At 50.0% G+C, this 18497-nt stretch overlaps 1 protein-coding gene and 1 pseudogene across 1 annotated transcript; both read right to left on the bottom strand.

Annotated features, from left to right (window-relative positions):
• Positions 1–86: 86 nt before the first annotated feature.
• Positions 87–453, bottom strand: LOC116370669 (histone H2A-like; annotated as a pseudogene).
• A 15393-nt stretch (positions 454–15846) lies between these two features.
• LOC116370668 (histone H2A) lies at positions 15847–16233 on the bottom strand. The gene has a single exon (XM_031819852.1). The coding sequence runs from the start codon at positions 16231–16233 to the stop codon at positions 15847–15849; it is 387 nt and encodes a 128-aa protein (XP_031675712.1).
• Between the last annotated feature and the right edge of the window lie 2264 nt (positions 16234–18497).

Below are 18497 nucleotides of genomic sequence, written 5' to 3'. Positions count from 1 at the left end.
ACACTTTGCGCTTTGCTGAGCTAGGTGGTTGGCTCTTAAAAGAGCCTTTGGGGTTGAGTAGTCAAGTTGCAGCCGCACCAGCGATTTTACTTGGCTTTGACGGCCTTCTCAGTCTTCTGGGGAGCAGCATGCCTGGATGTTGGGCAGAACACCACCCTGAGCGATGGTCACGCCGCCAAGCAGTTGTGTTCAGCTCCTCGTCGTTACGGACGCCAGCTGCAGGTGACGGGGGATGATACGAGTCTTCTTGTTGTCACGGGCAGCGTTTCACGGGCCAACTCCAGGATCTCAGCAGTCAGGTACTCGAGCACTGCGGCCAGGTAGACTGGTGCGCCAGCGCCCACACGCTCGGCGTAGTTGCCTTTGCGCAGCAGCATGTGCACACGGCCCACGGGGGAACTGGAGCCCGGCACGGGATGAACGTGTCTTTGCCTTCGCCCTGGCCTTGCCTCCGGTTTTTGCCTCTTCCGCTCATATTGGTAGCTTCAGTATGTCACAGAAAGTCTCAATGAGGCGCTGGCCACCTCGAGAGCCTTACTTATACCTCGCCACAAGAGGCATCGATTGGCCACTGGACCGGTGTGCCCTTATCCAATTGGAGTGAGGGAGAGACAGACAGTCAGCCCTAAGCCCGCCCGCCCGCCCGCAGGCAGCAGAGTGACAAGGGCTAGGCTACTCTGTTTCCCTCCGACTTTTGTTACTTTTTCTCATTGGCGGGAGCGCCAAAGTGACAACTCAAATCACTGAAACATGTATCAATCAATCGAGAGTGGCTCATAATACAAATGGCTGCTGTCCAACACACTATAGTATGTATTCCTCTTATTATCAGGATCAATGTGACATGCGAATTCTAACACATATCACACCAATGTTGACTGGTGAGGGTGCTGCACTCTTGAGTGACAAATGTAAAGCCATTTAGCCACTCGAACATGTGGTGCGTAAGTCATTCATTTCATATCTTTTGCACCACAGGTAGGTAGGTAGGTAGGACGTACATGGAATGACATGCGCTTTTATGGAAAGAGGTGGGTGGCTCTTAAAAGAGCCTTTTGTGGTAACAACATGTGTCGAGTAGAAAGAACACTGTTTGGAATAGGTTTACTTCTTCTTGGGGGCTGCATTCTTGGCCTTGGCTGCCTTGGGCTTGGCGGCTTGGACTTCACTGCCTTGGTAGCCTTCTTGGGGCTCTTGGCCGCTTTCTTGGCCGCTGCGGCGGGCTTCTTCACCCTCTTTGGGCTCTTGGCGGCCTTTTTGGGTGTAGCGGGCTTCTTGGCCTTCTTGGGGGACTTCTTTGCGGCCACGGCCTTCTTGGCTGCTACCTTCTTGGGCTTCTTGGCGGCGCCACCTTCTTAGCTTTGGGGGCTGCGGCTTTCTTGGCGGGCTTCTTTGCCTCGACGGCCTTCTTGTTGAGCTTGAAGGAGCCGGAGGCACCGGTGCCCTTGGTCTGGACCAGGGTGCCCTTGGTGACGAGGCTCTTGACGGCGATCTTGACACGGGAGTTGTTCTTCTCCACGTCGTAGCCGCCTGCCGCCAGAGACTTCTTGAGCGCGGCCAGGGACACGCCGCTCCTCTCCTTGGAGGCGGACACCGCCTTGACGATGAGCTCGCCTACGCTGGGTCCCGCTTTCTTGGGCTTGGCTGCTGCCTTCTTCTTGGGTGCCTTGGCCGGCGCGGCGGCGGCGGGTGCTGGTGCGACTTCTGCCATGTCTGTCGTTCGGTCCGGTAAACACACACACTTACAACACTACGGTAGTCTGTGAGGAGGAGTACTTTGCTGTAGACGCTGCTCTGCGCTATTGAAGCTCTACACCGTGCAGGGGGCTGGCCTTAAACGCGACATGAGAACCATGTAGACTCAAGCCACCCAGCTCGGCTTCTCCGGGCTGGCCAAATGCTCTTTCACTTGTGTTTTCTGGTCGCCAATATCGGGCCAAAAGTCACCGACGGAGCCGTGTTTTTGGCCCAAAAGCGAACGGCCCAGCGAGCAGACTTGTGTCCGTTCAGAATAAAGTCATGTGGGCTGCAGAAGCCCCGTGCATTTTGCTGCGACTCGCTCAAAACCTCACCGTTCGACTGTCGGGTGGAGCGGTGCGCACTGCTTTTCCTGTGCTATTTGTCTCCTAAATGGCCTAAAAGTGCATCCGATTGCGAGCACCATTGATTGTGGAGTGAGCCGAGATGTCTGGCAAGGGAATCAAATGGTTTGGCGTCCCCTGATGTGCTCCTTGGTGTTTTAAAGGAGAGCTCTTTTGGGGACCTTAAAACACATGCACTTGTGAGGCCTGGCTGAGACTAGTTTCACCTTGTATTCGTCATGTGTCCAGGAGGCACAGGAAATAATACACTGTGTGTGATGTTTTAGTCCTTTAGTTGGATTTGGAGCCTGCTCTTTGTGCACAGTGTGTGTTTTTTTCTTCTGCTAGGTGGTCTCTCTCTCTGTGTGTCTCTTTCAAAAGCAGATGAGGTGAGGGCCAAAGTAGTTGAGCTCACTCAGCTCGTCTGTCTGTGAACAGGCCGAGATAGGCTTTTGTGCCCTTCTCTCTCGCAGTCCTTCCTCGCTTGACTCCGCAGCGTGACTCGTGCCCGTCTTTGTGTCTGTGGGTCTTGGTGTCTGGCTGTGCGGCCGGCGCTATGGAGGCTGGCGCCCCATGTGCTTGTTCGCCCTGATATAGGCCGAGAGAGAGAGAGAGAGATTTGGAGGCTCTTCTTCTCCTCCTCCTCCCCCCCCTCTTGTACAGGTGGAACGGCTAGTTTCAATCGGTGACGTCACTTGCTCGGAGACTGTTCTTCATGTGTGCAGAGGGTCCCTGCTTCGGCCTAAAGTGATACAGTCTCCAGTCATTGGACTCCCCCTCACTGTGTTCTACTGGCATGCACACATTCCTACCCTGTTCATGTCAGCATCCTTTATCCCCCCCCCTCCCCACAATTGGACACATGTCCTCCACACAAACACACATGGATTTGCTTTTTTCACTGACAGGGTGGGTGGCTCTTAAAAGAGCCTTTGGGTTACTACAGCACTCCAAATGCGCTGTTTATTTGGAGCTGGTGTACTTGGTCACGGCCTTGGTGCCCTCGGACACTGCGTGCTTGGCCAGCTCTCCGGGGAGCAGCAGGCGCACTGCGGTCTGGATCTCCCTGGAGGTGATGGTGGAACGCTTGTTGTAGTGGGCCAGGCGAGACGACTCTCCGGCGATACGCTCGAAGATGTCGTTCACGAACGAGTTCATGATTCCCATGGCCTTGGAGGAGATGCCGGTATCGGGGTGGACCTGCTTCAGGACTTTGTACACGTAAATGGCGTAGCTCTCCTTCCTCGACTTTCGGCGTTTCTTGCCGCCTTTCCCTGCGGTCTTGGTGACGGCTTTCTTGGAGCCCTTCTTGGGCGCGGACTTTGCTGGCTCGGGCATGATGCTGGTGTCTCGTTGCTTCTCACAAACGAATGAGGGGGTGGAGAGCCCTTTCCGTCTTATGAAGACGAAGCTAAGCTAATTCGCCGGCCGTGGACACACCCCTGCTTTCTCATAGGCGCCCCTGCCATTTGCCCAGTGGAGCTGAGCGCGCATAAGAGCCTTCCACTCAGAGGCTTGCTTCCCTAACAAAGACCTGTCCCCCCCCCCCCCCCCCTTATTCCATAGCCTATGCTCTGTCACTGGTGGGGAATGGTGTGTTTCAAAAAAAGATCCATGCAATGGCCAGACATAAGGCACCCCTTTTTGGACTTGGTGGGGATTTCCCAGGCGTGGTGCCTTTATTTCAGGTGTCTCGTAATACGACTGTACGCAAAGCCTGCACTGAACATAGCCTCCTGTCATGAACACTCCCTCCCCGTCCACTCAGAGTGGCTCGTGGTTTAATACGACTGTACTGAACATAGCCTCCTGTCATTTAACACTCCCTCCCTGTCCACTCAAGAGTGGCTCATGGTTTCCTACAATGGATTTGGCCCTTTTGAAGCGGATGTGGGTGGCTCTTAAAAGAGCCTTTGGGTTCAAGTCGGGATGTTGACGTTCCGAAAAGAGTGCGTTTAACCGCCGAAACCGTACAGGGTGCGTCCCTGGCGTTTCAGAGCGTAGACCACGTCCATGGCCGTAACGGTCTTCCTCTTGGCGTGCTCGGTGTAGGTGACGGCGTCACGGATCACGTTCTCAAGGAACACCTTCAGGACACCGCGGGTCTCCTCGTAGATCAGGCCGGAGATACGCTTCACGCCGCCACGGCGAGCCAGACGGCGAATGGCGGGCTTGGTGATTCCCTGGATGTTATCGCGGAGAACCTTACGGTGACGCTTGGCGCCTCCTTTTCCGAGTCCCTTGCCGCCTTTACCTCTTCCAGACATCGTGTAGTTCGCTAGCTGAGTTCAAGTGAATGAATGACGCAATTTTTGGGGCTTGGTGCTCTTATTATCTGCGTTTGGTGGACCTGATTGAAGCCAGTGGCACAGAAAGCGCGCGCTTTTGCCTGGCCTCTGCTGCAAAGGGGAGGGCGTTCGTTCTAGGGAACTATGGAGGAAGAAGAAATGAAAGCTACTTACATGCGCGGGAAACACACTCAAATACTGAGCTATGTTGAACACAAGGCCCAACTGTGACAACTGGGGGATCCACTACTAATCTGTGTCCCACTCTTCACATTGATTGGTGTTGTTCTTCTTGTTGTTGTTGTTGTTGTTGTTGTTGTTGTTGTTGTTGCACCTGATTCAACTCTTTCAATCAGCTGTGCCTCTCCAGCGCTACAACAAAAATGGCTACTCTACCCCTGCCTGGAGTTGGGAAACACTGAACTAGTAGGATTCAACCCACTGCAGTTGCCAGTCACACCTAATAGAGATAGGCGTTAAAACCTCAAATAGTGTCACAAGTACAAAGGAGAAACGAAGTGGAACATATACGGGAAACAAATACACAAGGAACGCTACAAATCCTAAGGGGTCCGTAATGTCACCTCAGCAGTCATGTAGCTCTTTAAGGCCATGTAATAACATCATTCTTCTTTTTCTTCCCAAGACAGGATCCAGGTGGCCATGGGAAGGGTGGTGACACCTCTGCAAGCTGAAACGCTGTAAAACATTCCTCAGACACCCACCCAACACACACACACACAATAAAGGGATCGTTTTCCTATGCGTACAGAGGTGATAGGGATGTGCAAATATTGTATGGTACTTTTTTCAAAAACCAATAACATAGCCTTATATTATGGAAATAGTGGTATGAGGTGGATCCTTTATAGGCCAGATAGCCTCAGATGTTGCATCGAATGATCTCAACAGGTCATTTCAAAGGGGACAAATGAGGCCCAAGGACACATACTGGCGATTTATCAATCGGTGCAGTTGATTCACATCTCAGATGTGACTAGGTTTCATCTTACAACTTATTGTTGCCATAATTGTCTCTTACCTGTACTTAGTGGCTGCCGAGAACGCCTGACAAGCGTTCAACTAGCTGGGATGCAGCTAGTGTCATCAAAGCACAAAGCATAGCAAGTTAGAAGAAATAGGTTAAGGTTACGAAAAGGCTTAGGCTTACCCCAAATGTCACCTCCGTTCGTAGCTGTACTCCGTCCGTGTAGGCGCACAACAAGTCATCACACAGAGAGCACACTTGAAGCACAACTGCGCTGCCTGGAAGGCCGCAACGGACTGAATTGGAATCCCTCAAACAGCACACTAACTACATTCCGCTTTATGATGTCACAGTCAGCCCCTCGGAACACTGGTCCTCAACAATCTCAAACACCTTGGATACCAAAGCCAAACATTCTCGAATCACTCACATTCACAAATCAACCAGGGAGAAGAAGGCTGCCATGAATTGAATGCTGAAAAGCTAACCTCCTTCACAGAGCAACATCATAGGACTGGGAGTTTGTGTTCAACAGCAGGTTAGACTCTGCCACTTGTTCCCTTCAACTGCTTGCGTTCCCCTATTATCAAGGGCTTAGTTCCTCTATAGGCTACAGTGCAGATACTTCACATGCAGAGTACAACAACAAATAACAGAGGGCCTGTTACCACACCCTATAGGCTAGGAGTTGAACTTGGACCACAATGACATTGGTAGTAATTAGCCTGCAGCATAAATGACAGTGGAAATGGAAGTGCGACACATAGAGGAAAAGTCCTAATCCTAATCAAATAGACACATTTTTATTTATTTATTTATTTATTTCACCTTTATTTAACCAGGTAGGCAAGTTGAGAACAACTTCTCATTTACAATTGCGACCTAGCCAAGATAAAGCAAAGCAGTTTGACACATACAACGACACAGACTTACACATGGAGTAAAACAAACATACAGTCAATAATACAGTATAAACAAGTCTATATACCATGTGAGCAAATGAGGTGAGATAAGGGAGGTAAAGGTCAAAAAAAGGCCATGGTGGCAAAGTAAATACAATATAGCAAGTCAAACACTGGAATGGTAGATTTGCAAATGGAACAAATGTCCAAAGTAGCAATAAAAATAATGGGGTGCAAAGGAGCTAAATTAATTAATTCATTAAATACAGTAGGGAAAGAGGTAGTTGTTTGGCCTAAATTATAGGTGGGCTATGTACAGGTGCAGTAATCTGTGAGCTGCTCTGACAGTTGGTGCTTAAAGCTAGTGAGGGAGATAAGTGTTTCCAGTTTCACAGATTTTTCTACTTCCTTCCAGTCATTGGCAGCAGAGAACTGGAAGGAAGGAGAGGCGGCCAAAGAAAGATTTGGTTTTGGGGGTGACTAGAGAGATATACATACACCTGTTTAGCAGAAATGCTTGTGTTACTAGCTCCAACAGCACAGTCAAGTCTAACAAGTAAGATCGAACCATGTTCCAACATTCCACACAATACACCCAAATGGAATTGGAATACATCAATATATGGACGAGCCATGTCAGACAGTCCGTAGACTAACATACCTTACAATACAATACTTTATATATCCACATGACATGAGCTATGCAAACGACCTCCACGTTAGGAATGTGCCCAGTGATATCTAACAAAAACACACATGGCAAGACAGGAAGGAAGACATGCAGAAGTGCTCATGAAGAGGACACGAAGAAGACCGGAATCATCTCCAAGTGAACAATGTCAAAGGAATAGGTCAAGTCATATAGATAGGGAGGCATTTCACCGCCACCCACTGGACCACAAGTCATTTAGCCAACACTGGCTCATCATTCAGTCCGGTAAACACACACACTTACAACACTACGGTAGTCTGTGAGGAGGAGTACTTTGCTGTAGACGCTGCTCTGCGCTATTGAAGCTCTACACGGTGCAGGGGGCTGGCCTTAAACGCGACATGAGAACCATGTAGACTCAAGCCACCCAGCTCGGCTTCTCCGGGCTGGCCAAATGCTCTTTCACTTGTGTTTTCTGGTCGCCAATATCGGGCCAAAAGTCACCGACGGAGCCGTGTTTTTGGCCCAAAAGCGAACGGCCCAGCGAGCAGACTTGTGTCCGTTCAGAATAAAGTCATGTGGGCTGCAGAAGCCCCGTGCATTTTGCTGCGACTCGCTCAAAACCTCACCGTTCGACTGTCGGGTGGAGCGGTGCGCACTGCTTTTCCTGTGCTATTTGTCTCCTAAATGGCCTAAAAGTGCATCCGATTGCGAGCACCATTGATTGTGGAGTGAGCCGAGATGTCTGGCAAGGGAATCAAATGGTTTGGCGTCCCCTGATGTGCTCCTTGGTGTTTTAAAGGAGAGCTCTTTTGGGGACCTTAAAACACATGCACTTGTGAGGCCTGGCTGAGACTAGTTTCACCTTGTATTCGTCATGTGTCCAGGAGGCACAGGAAATAATACACTGTGTGTGATGTTTTAGTCCTTTAGTTGGATTTGGAGCCTGCTCTTTGTGCACAGTGTGTGTTTTTTTCTTCTGCTAGGTGGTCTCTCTCTCTGTGTGTCTCTTTCAAAAGCAGATGAGGTGAGGGCCAAAGTAGTTGAGCTCACTCAGCTCGTCTGTCTGTGAACAGGCCGAGATAGGCTTTTGTGCCCTTCTCTCTCGCAGTCCTTCCTCGCTTGACTCCGCAGCGTGACTCGTGCCCGTCTTTGTGTCTGTGGGTCTTGGTTTCTGGCTGTGCGGCCGGCGCTATGGAGGCTGGCGCCCCATGTGCTTGTTCGCCCTGATATAGGCCGAGAGAGAGAGAGAGAGATTTGGAGGCTCTTCTTCTCCTCCTCCTCCCCCCCTCTTGTACAGGTGGAACGGCTAGTTTCAATCGGTGACGTCACTTGCTCGGAGACTGTTCTTCATGTGTGCAGAGGGTCCCTGCTTCGGCCTAAAGTGATACAGTCTCCAGTCATTGGACTCCCCCTCACTGTGTTCTACTGGCATGCACACATTCCTACCCTGTTCATGTCAGCATCCTTTATCCCCCCCCCCCTCCCCACAATTGGACACATGTCCTCCACACAAACACACATGGATTTGCTTTTTTCACTGACAGGGTGGGTGGCTCTTAAAAGAGCCTTTGGGTTACTACAGCACTCCAAATGCGCTGTTTATTTGGAGCTGGTGTACTTGGTCACGGCCTTGGTGCCCTCGGACACTGCGTGCTTGGCCAGCTCTCCGGGGAGCAGCAGGCGCACTGCGGTCTGGATCTCCCTGGAGGTGATGGTGGAACGCTTGTTGTAGTGGGCCAGGCGAGACGACTCTCCGGCGATACGCTCGAAGATGTCGTTCACGAACGAGTTCATGATTCCCATGGCCTTGGAGGAGATGCCGGTATCGGGGTGGACCTGCTTCAGGACTTTGTACACGTAAATGGCGTAGCTCTCCTTCCTCGACTTTCGGCGTTTCTTGCCGCCTTTCCCTGCGGTCTTGGTGACGGCTTTCTTGGAGCCCTTCTTGGGCGCGGACTTTGCTGGCTCGGGCATGATGCTGGTGTCTCGTTGCTTCTCACAAACGAATGAGGGGGTGGAGAGCCCTTTCCGTCTTATGAAGACGAAGCTAATTCGCCGGCCGTGGACACACCCCTGCTTTCTCATAGGCGCCCCTGCCATTTGCCCAGTGGAGCTGAGCGCGCATAAGAGCCTTCCACTCAGAGGCTTGCTTCCCTAACAAAGACCTGTCCCCCCCCCCCCCCCCCCCTTATTCCATAGCCTATGCTCTGTCACTGGTGGGGAATGGTGTGTTTCAAAAAAAGATCCATGCAATGGCCAGACATAAGGCACCCCTTTTTGGACTTGGTGGGGATTTCCCAGGCGTGGTGCCTTTATTTCAGGTGTCTCGTAATACGACTGTACGCAAAGCCTGCACTGAACATAGCCTCCTGTCATGAACACTCCCTCCCCGTCCACTCAGAGTGGCTCGTGGTTTAATACGACTGTACTGAACATAGCCTCCTGTCATTTAACACTCCCTCCCTGTCCACTCAAGAGTGGCTCATGGTTTCCTACAATGGATTTGGCCCTTTTGAAGCGGATGTGGGTGGCTCTTAAAAGAGCCTTTGGGTTCAAGTCGGGATGTTGACGTTCCGAAAAGAGTGCGTTTAACCGCCGAAACCGTACAGGGTGCGTCCCTGGCGTTTCAGAGCGTAGACCACGTCCATGGCCGTAACGGTCTTCCTCTTGGCGTGCTCGGTGTAGGTGACGGCGTCACGGATCACGTTCTCAAGGAACACCTTCAGGACACCGCGGGTCTCCTCGTAGATCAGGCCGGAGATACGCTTCACGCCGCCACGGCGAGCCAGACGGCGAATGGCGGGCTTGGTGATTCCCTGGATGTTATCGCGGAGAACCTTACGGTGACGCTTGGCGCCTCCTTTTCCGAGTCCCTTGCCGCCTTTACCTCTTCCAGACATCGTGTAGTTCGCTAGCTGAGTTCAAGTGAATGAATGACGCAATTTTTGGGGCTTGGTGCTCTTATTATCTGCGTTTGGTGGACCTGATTGAAGCCAGTGGCACAGAAAGCGCGCGCTTTTGCCTGGCCTCTGCTGCAAAGGGGAGGGCGTTCGTTCTAGGGAACTATGGAGGAAGAAGAAATGAAAGCTACTTACATGCGCGGGAAACACACTCAAATACTGAGCTATGTTGAACACAAGGCCCAACTGTGACAACTGGGGGATCCACTACTAATCTGTGTCCCACTCTTCACATTGATTGGTGTTGTTCTTCTTGTTGTTGTTGTTGTTGTTGTTGCACCTGATTCAACTCTTTCAATCAGCTGTGCCTCTCCAGCGCTACAACAAAAATGGCTACTCTACCCCTGCCTGGAGTTGGGAAACACTGAACTAGTAGGATTCAACCCACTGCAGTTGCCAGTCACACCTAATAGAGATAGGCGTTAAAACCTCAAATAGTGTCACAAGTACAAAGGAGAAACGAAGTGGAACATATACGGGAAACAAATACACAAGGAACGCTACAAATCCTAAGGGGTCCGTAATGTCACCTCAGCAGTCATGTAGCTCTTTAAGGCCATGTAATAACATCATTCTTCTTTTTCTTCCCAAGACAGGATCCAGGTGGCCATGGGAAGGGTGGTGACACCTCTGCAAGCTGAAACGCTGTAAAACATTCCTCAGACACCCACCCAACACACACACACACAATAAAGGGATCGTTTTCCTATGCGTACAGAGGTGATAGGGATGTGCAAATATTGTATGGTACTTTTTTCAAAAACCAATAACATAGCCTTATATTATGGAAATAGTGGTATGAGGTGGATCCTTTATAGGCCAGATAGCCTCAGATGTTGCATCGAATGATCTCAACAGGTCATTGCAAAGGGGACAAATGAGGCCCAAGGACACATACTGGCGATTTATCAATCGGTGCAGTTGATTCACATCTCAGATGTGACTAGGTTTCATCTTACAACTTATTGTTGCCATAATTGTCTCTTACCTGTACTTAGTGGCTGCCGAGAACGCCTGACAAGCGTTCAACTAGCTGGGATGCAGCTAGTGTCATCAAAGCACAAAGCATAGCAAGTTAGAAGAAATAGGTTAAGGTTACGAAAAGGCTTAGGCTTACCCCAAATGTCACCTCCGTTCGTAGCTGTACTCCGTCCGTGTAGGCGCACAACAAGTCATCACACAGAGAGCACACTTGAAGCACAACTGCGCTGCCTGGAAGGCCGCAACGGACTGAATTGGAATCCCTCAAACAGCACACTAACTACATTCCGCTTTATGATGTCACAGTCAGCCCCTCGGAACACTGGTCCTCAACAATCTCAAACACCTTGGATACCAAAGCCAAACATTCTCGAATCACTCACATTCACAAATCAACCAGGGAGAAGAAGGCTGCCATGAATTGAATGCTGAAAAGCTAACCTCCTTCACAGAGCAACATCATAGGACTGGGAGTTTGTGTTCAACAGCAGGTTAGACTCTGCCACTTGTTCCCTTCAACTGCTTGCGTTCCCCTATTATCAAGGGCTTAGTTCCTCTATAGGCTACAGTGCAGATACTTCACATGCAGAGTACAACAACAAATAACAGAGGGCCTGTTACCACACCCTATAGGCTAGGAGTTGAACTTGGACCACAATGACATTGGTAGTAATTAGCCTGCAGCATAAATGACAGTGGAAATGGAAGTGCGACACATAGAGGAAAAGTCCTAATCCTAATCAAATAGACACATTTTTTTATTTTTTATTTTATTTCACCTTTATTTAACCAGGTAGGCAAGTTGAGAACAACTTCTCATTTACAATTGCGACCTAGCCAAGATAAAGCAAAGCAGTTTGACACATACAACGACACAGACTTACACATGGAGTAAAACAAACATACAGTCAATAATACAGTATAAACAAGTCTATATACCATGTGAGCAAATGAGGTGAGATAAGGGAGGTAAAGGTCAAAAAAAGGCCATGGTGGCAAAGTAAATACAATATAGCAAGTCAAACACTGGAATGGTAGATTTGCAAATGGAACAAATGTCCAAAGTAGCAATAAAAATAATGGGGTGCAAAGGAGCTAAATTAATTCATTCATTAAATACAGTAGGGAAAGAGGTAGTTGTTTGGCCTAAATTATAGGTGGGCTATGTACAGGTGCAGTAATCTGTGAGCTGCTCTGACAGTTGGTGCTTAAAGCTAGTGAGGGAGATAAGTGTTTCCAGTTTCACAGATTTTTCTACTTCCTTCCAGTCATTGGCAGCACAGAACTGGAAGGAAGGAGAGGCGGCCAAAGAAAGATTTGGTTTTGGGGGTGACTAGAGAGATATACATACACCTGTTTAGCAGAAATGCTTGTGTTACTAGCTCCAACAGCACAGTCAAGTCTAACAAGTAAGATCGAACCATGTTCCAACATTCCACACAATACACCCAAATGGAATTGGAATACATCAATATATGGACGAGCCATGTCGAGACAGTCCGTAGACTAACATACCTTACAATACAATACTTTATATATCCACATGACATGAGCTATGCAAACGACCTCCACGTTAGGAATGTGCCCAGTGATATCTAACAAAAACACACATGGCAAGACAGGAAGGAAGACATGCAGAAGTGCTCATGAAGAGGACACGAAGAAGACCGGAATCATCTCCAAGTGAACAATGTCAAAGGAATAGGTCAAGTCATATAGATAGGGAGGCATTTCACCGCCACCCACTGGACCACAAGTCATTTAGCCAACACTGGCTCATCATTCAAGCCACATAGGGAGGGATCTTAACACCACCTGCTGGATCAGAAGTGCCACTCACAATGGCCACACAGAGCATTTCTCCCTCAACCTGATGCAATTGTCACAACAAGTACGTGGTCAAAATCAAACATTAACTACCAACAGATCATCAAATAGGCAAACACATGCTCATGTAGAGTACCTCAAATTATACAGTTACTTTGTCACCAAACCTAATCTGTCATTCATCTACAAATACATGCTCTTCTAAAGCCACAATGCAATGTTCACATGGTAGATTTCAGTTCTTACAATCTATGTCACTATTACTTCATTTGACTGCTCTTAAATCATATTCACTTAACCCTTTTGTTCACCTGCTGATTTTCTGCTGGTTTGTCTCTTGCAGATTTGGACATCATGTGAATGTATGTTTCTCAAGTATCAAAAGAGGGTAAGTTACATTGACCTACTTTATGAAAAACGGAATGCTACTTTTCTCTCTAGCCTAGTGCACTCTTTATCTGTAAGCTCTCCTACTGGTGTAGGTAGCTCCAAAAAAAAAGCTCCAGATGCCATTACCCCATGTAGCCTATAGAACTTTATCTCGACGACCACATTTTACACCAATGCACCCCGAGAATCGGTTGGTGGTCGGGAATCAAGTGGATGATTCTGGGACCAATTACAGGAGGGGGTCTGTCTGTTGGATGAGGGGTGTACTGAACTGTGCCTATAGCATGTCAAGAATCCCTCCAACGGGAAATAGGCTTTGGCAAATGGCCAGGGGCGCTGTCCTTTTCAGCACCACGGAGCTCCGCTATTACCTGTCTCATGAGTGAAGATGCAACAGCAGACAATTCCTGCTCTTTGGTCCGGCAATTACACACTTTAGCCGTGTCATTGCTGCATTTAACTGGCAGCCTGTATTTAGGACCTTTACTTTGTCTTATCATTTCGATTCCTCAGCAAATCTTCTTTTAAAAATGAACTAAATCCCACATCAGAAGTCGACTTCAAATCACGTCAAGGACACACGACTCGACTCAACGGAAGTCAGTAGTATCAAATATTCTCCACTGTGAAGGTGTCATGTGCTGAGCCATTTAGTTCCTTATGAAGCCTATTTACGAAGCCAATACAGCAATCAACACGTACCTGCCCGCATTGCTGATTGCTATTTTGTAATTGGTCAACTACTAATAGGGCAATCATCCCGGCTGCTTGTGTCCTGTTTCGTAACAGCTCTTTTGCAAGCCCTTGATGATTACATCTATTGATTCCTGCCGTCCTGATACCTTTTCTCTTCATTCTCTTAAGGGATCTCGGATCTAGTCTAAAGGACTAACAATGGGTATGGCATTGGAATATTCAATCGCACACTGAATTCATCCCACTAAATACATTCCTTTCATTTCTCCATTTATTCCACCATATCGAAACAACTTACCTATGCACTCACACAAACAAGCACAAAAGGGCGACTTAATAATATCACGTCTAATTGGGTGGCCTACAACATTTCCTGTACCTTCAACCAAAACGTTGGTACCACTTTTTTTCGACCACCTTTCACTTGCGCTGGACAGAGATATATCATTTGACTTTCAATAGCTTAGTCAGTCGCATGAATTATGGGGTGCACACAGCTAACGTTGTAATGATCGGATCAAAACATGGATTTTTTGGGCCATCGAGGAATGTCACATGGCCCAGAAATGATTGAATGGCCATTTTCACAAAGGAAAAGACATACTCTAGCATGTTACATTCCAAGAGCAATTGGATTCGAAAAAACACAACGTACCCCACTTGGGGACCCGAGGACCGAGTTTGGGAAACACTGGCCTGAAGATCAAATACCAATAGGGAGCAACTATGACGTGCTCACACGCTGACAGTACCCGCGTTTAACCACTAGATGGCCTCCGTGCTCCACGGTAAAACTTTTCCCCTCTCATCAGCGGCACTGCAACATGGGACTTTCAAAGTCAGTTGTTCTTAGCTACATAGTGACCATTTTCGCCACTTTTTGCCCTATATCATTACTATCACTCATTACTGCTACTGTATTTTCCCCTCTTCTACTCTAGGCATACATCTAATCACATATAGAGAGCGTTATTGAAACGACTCAAGTCAGTTAAGAACAAACTCTTATTTACAATCACGGCCGGTGGTGATACAGCCTGGAATCGAACCACGGTCTGTAGGGACTCGAGAGCAGGGAAAACTGTGGGAAAGGGGCGTGTACAAATGGAACAATTGTGCCTTTTTGACTGAAATATGGAGGTGGCTCTTAAAAGAGCCTTTGGGGGATTTTGGAGATCAGGTCATCGTTTATGCGCGCTCTCCGCGAATACGACGGGCCAGCTGGATGTCCTTGGGCATGATGGTCACCCTCTTGGCGTGGATGGCGCACAGGTTGGTGTCCTCGAACAGGCCGACCAGGTAAGCCTCGCTTGCTTCCTGCAGGGCCATCACTGCGGAACTCTGGAAGCGCAGGTCGGTCTTAAAGTCCTGGGCAATTTCTCGCACCAGGCGCTGGAAAGGCAGTTTGCGGATCAGCAGCTCAGTGGACTTCTGGTAACGACGGATCTCTCTAAGAGCCACGGTGCCGGGCCTGTAACGGTGAGGCTTCTTCACGCCGCCGGTGGCCGGGGCGCTCTTGCGCGCAGCCTTGGTGGCGAGCTGCTTCCTGGGTGCTTTGCCACCGGTGGATTTGCGAGCGGTTTGCTTGGTTCTGGCCATGGCGCTAGCTAGCTTCCTTCTTTCACAGTCGGAGTATAGCCTCCAAATGCCTATGTGAAGTTTATAAAGCCGGCAGCGGCGTCTGCTGATTGGTCACCATCTCCGCACCGCCCTGATTGGCCCGTTGCGGAGGCCTCCTCCGCCGCCCATTGGACGGGAGGCTCGGCCTCTCCGTGCCGCCCCAAAATGCAACCCCCTCCCTCGCCGAGGCCCGCTTGGGTCTTTTGTTAGGGCCGCGAGCAACGTTACTCTTTACGCGCAATAATGCTCTCTCATTCTAGCCTAGTACTTGTTATTCTTCATTTTAGGCCTCATGTGGGCACTTGATACTGTGCCGTGTTTATGTGTGTATCTAACAAACGCGCCAAATAGTTGGCCAGGCATACAAAGGACACTTTGCGCTTTTGCTGAGCTAGGTGGTTGGCTCTTAAAAGAGCCTTTGGGGGTTGAGTAGTCAAGTTGCAGCCGCACCAGCGATTTTACTTGGCTTTGACGGCCTTCTCAGTCTTCTTGGGGAGCAGCACTGCCTGGATGTTGGGCAGAACACCACCCTGAGCGATGGTCACGCCGCCAAGCAGTTTGTTCAGCTCCTCGTCGTTACGGACTGCCAGCTGCAGGTGACGGGGGATGATACGAGTCTTCTTGTTGTCACGGGCAGCGTTTCCGGCCAACTCCAGGATCTCAGCAGTCAGGTACTCGAGCACTGCGGCCAGGTAGACTGGTGCGCCAGCGCCCACACGCTCGGCGTAGTTGCCTTTGCGCAGCAGCCTGTGCACACGGCCCACGGGGAACTGGAGCCCGGCACGGGATGAACGTGTCTTTGCCTTCGCCCTGGCCTTGCCTCCGGTTTTGCCTCTTCCGCTCATATTGGTAGCTTCAGTATGTCACAGAAAGTCTCAATGAGGCGCTGGCCACCTCGAGAGCCTTACTTATACCTCGCCACAAGAGGCATCGATTGGCCACTGGACCGGTGTGCCCTTATCCAATTGGAGTGAGGGAGAGACAGACAGTCAGCCCTAAGCCCGCCCGCCCGCCCGCAGGCAGCAGAGTGACAAGGGCTAGGCTACTCTGTTTCCCTCCGACTTTTGTTACTTTTTCTCATTGGCGGGAGCGCCAAAGTGACAACTCAAATCACTGAAACATGTATCAATCAATTCGAGAGTGGCTCATAATACAAATGGCTGCTGTCCAACACACTATAGTATGTATTCCTCTTATTATCAGGATCAATGTGACATGCGAATTCTAACACATATCACACCAATGTTGACTGGTGAGGGTGCTGCACTCTTGAGTGACAAATGTAAAGCCATTTAGCCACTCGAACATGTGGTGCGTAAGTCATTCATTTCATATCTTTTGCACCACAGGTAGGTAGGTAGGTAGGACGTACATGGAATGACATGCGCTTTTATGGAAAGAGGTGGGTGGCTCTTAAAAGAGCCTTTTGTGGTAACAACATGTGTCGAGTAGAAAGAACACTGTTTGGAATAGGTTTACTTCTTCTTGGGGGCTGCCTTCTTGGCCTTGGCTGCCTTGGGCTTGGCGGCTTTGGACTTCACTGCCTTGGTAGCCTTCTTGGGGCTCTTGGCCGCTTTCTTGGCCGCTGCGGCGGGCTTCTTCACCTTCTTTGGGCTCTTGGCGGCCTTTTTGGGTGTAGCGGGCTTCTTGGCCTTCTTGGGGGACTTCTTTGCGGCCACGGCCTTCTTGGCTGCTACCTTCTTGGGCTTCTTGGCGGCGGCGGGCTTCTTGGCGGCCACCTTCTTAGCTTTGGGGGCTGCGGCTTTCTTGGCGGGCTTCTTTGCCTCGACGGCCTTCTTGTTGAGCTTGAAGGAGCCGGAGGCACCGGTGCCCTTGGTCTGGACCAGGGTGCCCTTGGTGACGAGGCTCTTGACGGCGATCTTGACACGGGAGTTGTTCTTCTCCACGTCGTAGCCGCCTGCCGCCAGAGACTTCTTGAGCGCGGCCAGGGACACGCCGCTCCTCTCCTTGGAGGCGGACACCGCCTTGACGATGAGCTCGCCTACGCTGGGTCCCGCTTTCTTGGGCTTGGCTGCTGCCTTCTTCTTGGGTGCCTTGGCCGGCGCGGCGGCGGCGGGTGCTGGTGCGACTTCTGCCATGTCTGTCGTTCGGTCCGGTAAACACACACACTTACAACACTACGGTAGTCTGTGAGGAGGAGTACTTTGCTGTAGACGCTGCTCTGCGCTATTGAAGCTCTACACCGTGCAGGGGGCTGGCCTTAAACGCGACATGAGAACCATGTAGACTCAAGCCACCCAGCTCGGCTTCTCCGGGCTGGCCAAATGCTCTTTCACTTGTGTTTTCTGGTCGCCAATATCGGGCCAAAAGTCACCGACGGAGCCGTGTTTTTGGCCCAAAAGCGAACGGCCCAGCGAGCAGACTTGTGTCCGTTCAGAATAAAGTCATGTGGGCTGCAGAAGCCCCGTGCATTTTGCTGCGACTCGCTCAAAACCTCACCGTTCGACTGTCGGGTGGAGCGGTGCGCACTGCTTTTCCTGTGCTATTTGTCTCCTAAATGGCCTAAAAGTGCATCCGATTGCGAGCACCATTGATTGTGGAGTGAGCCGAGATGTCTGGCAAGGGAATCAAATGGTTTGGCGTCCCCTGATGTGCTCCTTGGTGTTTTAAAGGAGAGCTCTTTTGGGGACCTTAAAACACATGCACTTGTGAGGCCTGGCTGAGACTAGTTTCACCTTGTATTCGTCATGTGTCCAGGAGGCACAGGAAATAATACACTGTGTGTGATGTTTTAGTCCTTTAGTTGGATTTGGAGCCTGCTCTTTGTGCACAGTGTGTGTTTTTTTCTTCTGCTAGGTGGTCTCTCTCTCTGTGTGTCTCTTTCAAAAGCAGATGAGGTGAGGGCCAAAGTAGTTGAGCTCACTCAGCTCGTCTGTCTGTGAACAGGCCGAGATAGGCTTTTGTGCCCTTCTCTCTCGCAGTCCTTCCTCGCTTGACTCCGCAGCGTGACTCGTGCCCGTCTTTGTGTCTGTGGGTCTTGGTGTCTGGCTGTGCGGCCGGCGCTATGGAGGCTGGCGCCCCATGTGCTTGTTCGCCCTGATATAGGCCGAGAGAGAGAGAGAGAGAGATTTGGAGGCTCTTCTTCTCC

This window comes from Oncorhynchus kisutch, unplaced genomic scaffold (genome assembly GCF_002021735.2).
Source record: "Oncorhynchus kisutch isolate 150728-3 unplaced genomic scaffold, Okis_V2 scaffold2687, whole genome shotgun sequence".
NCBI lineage: Eukaryota > Metazoa > Chordata > Actinopteri > Salmoniformes > Salmonidae > Oncorhynchus > Oncorhynchus kisutch.
The sequence above is the reverse complement of the archived record's forward strand: the minus strand, read 5'-3'. Positions and strand labels throughout refer to the sequence as shown.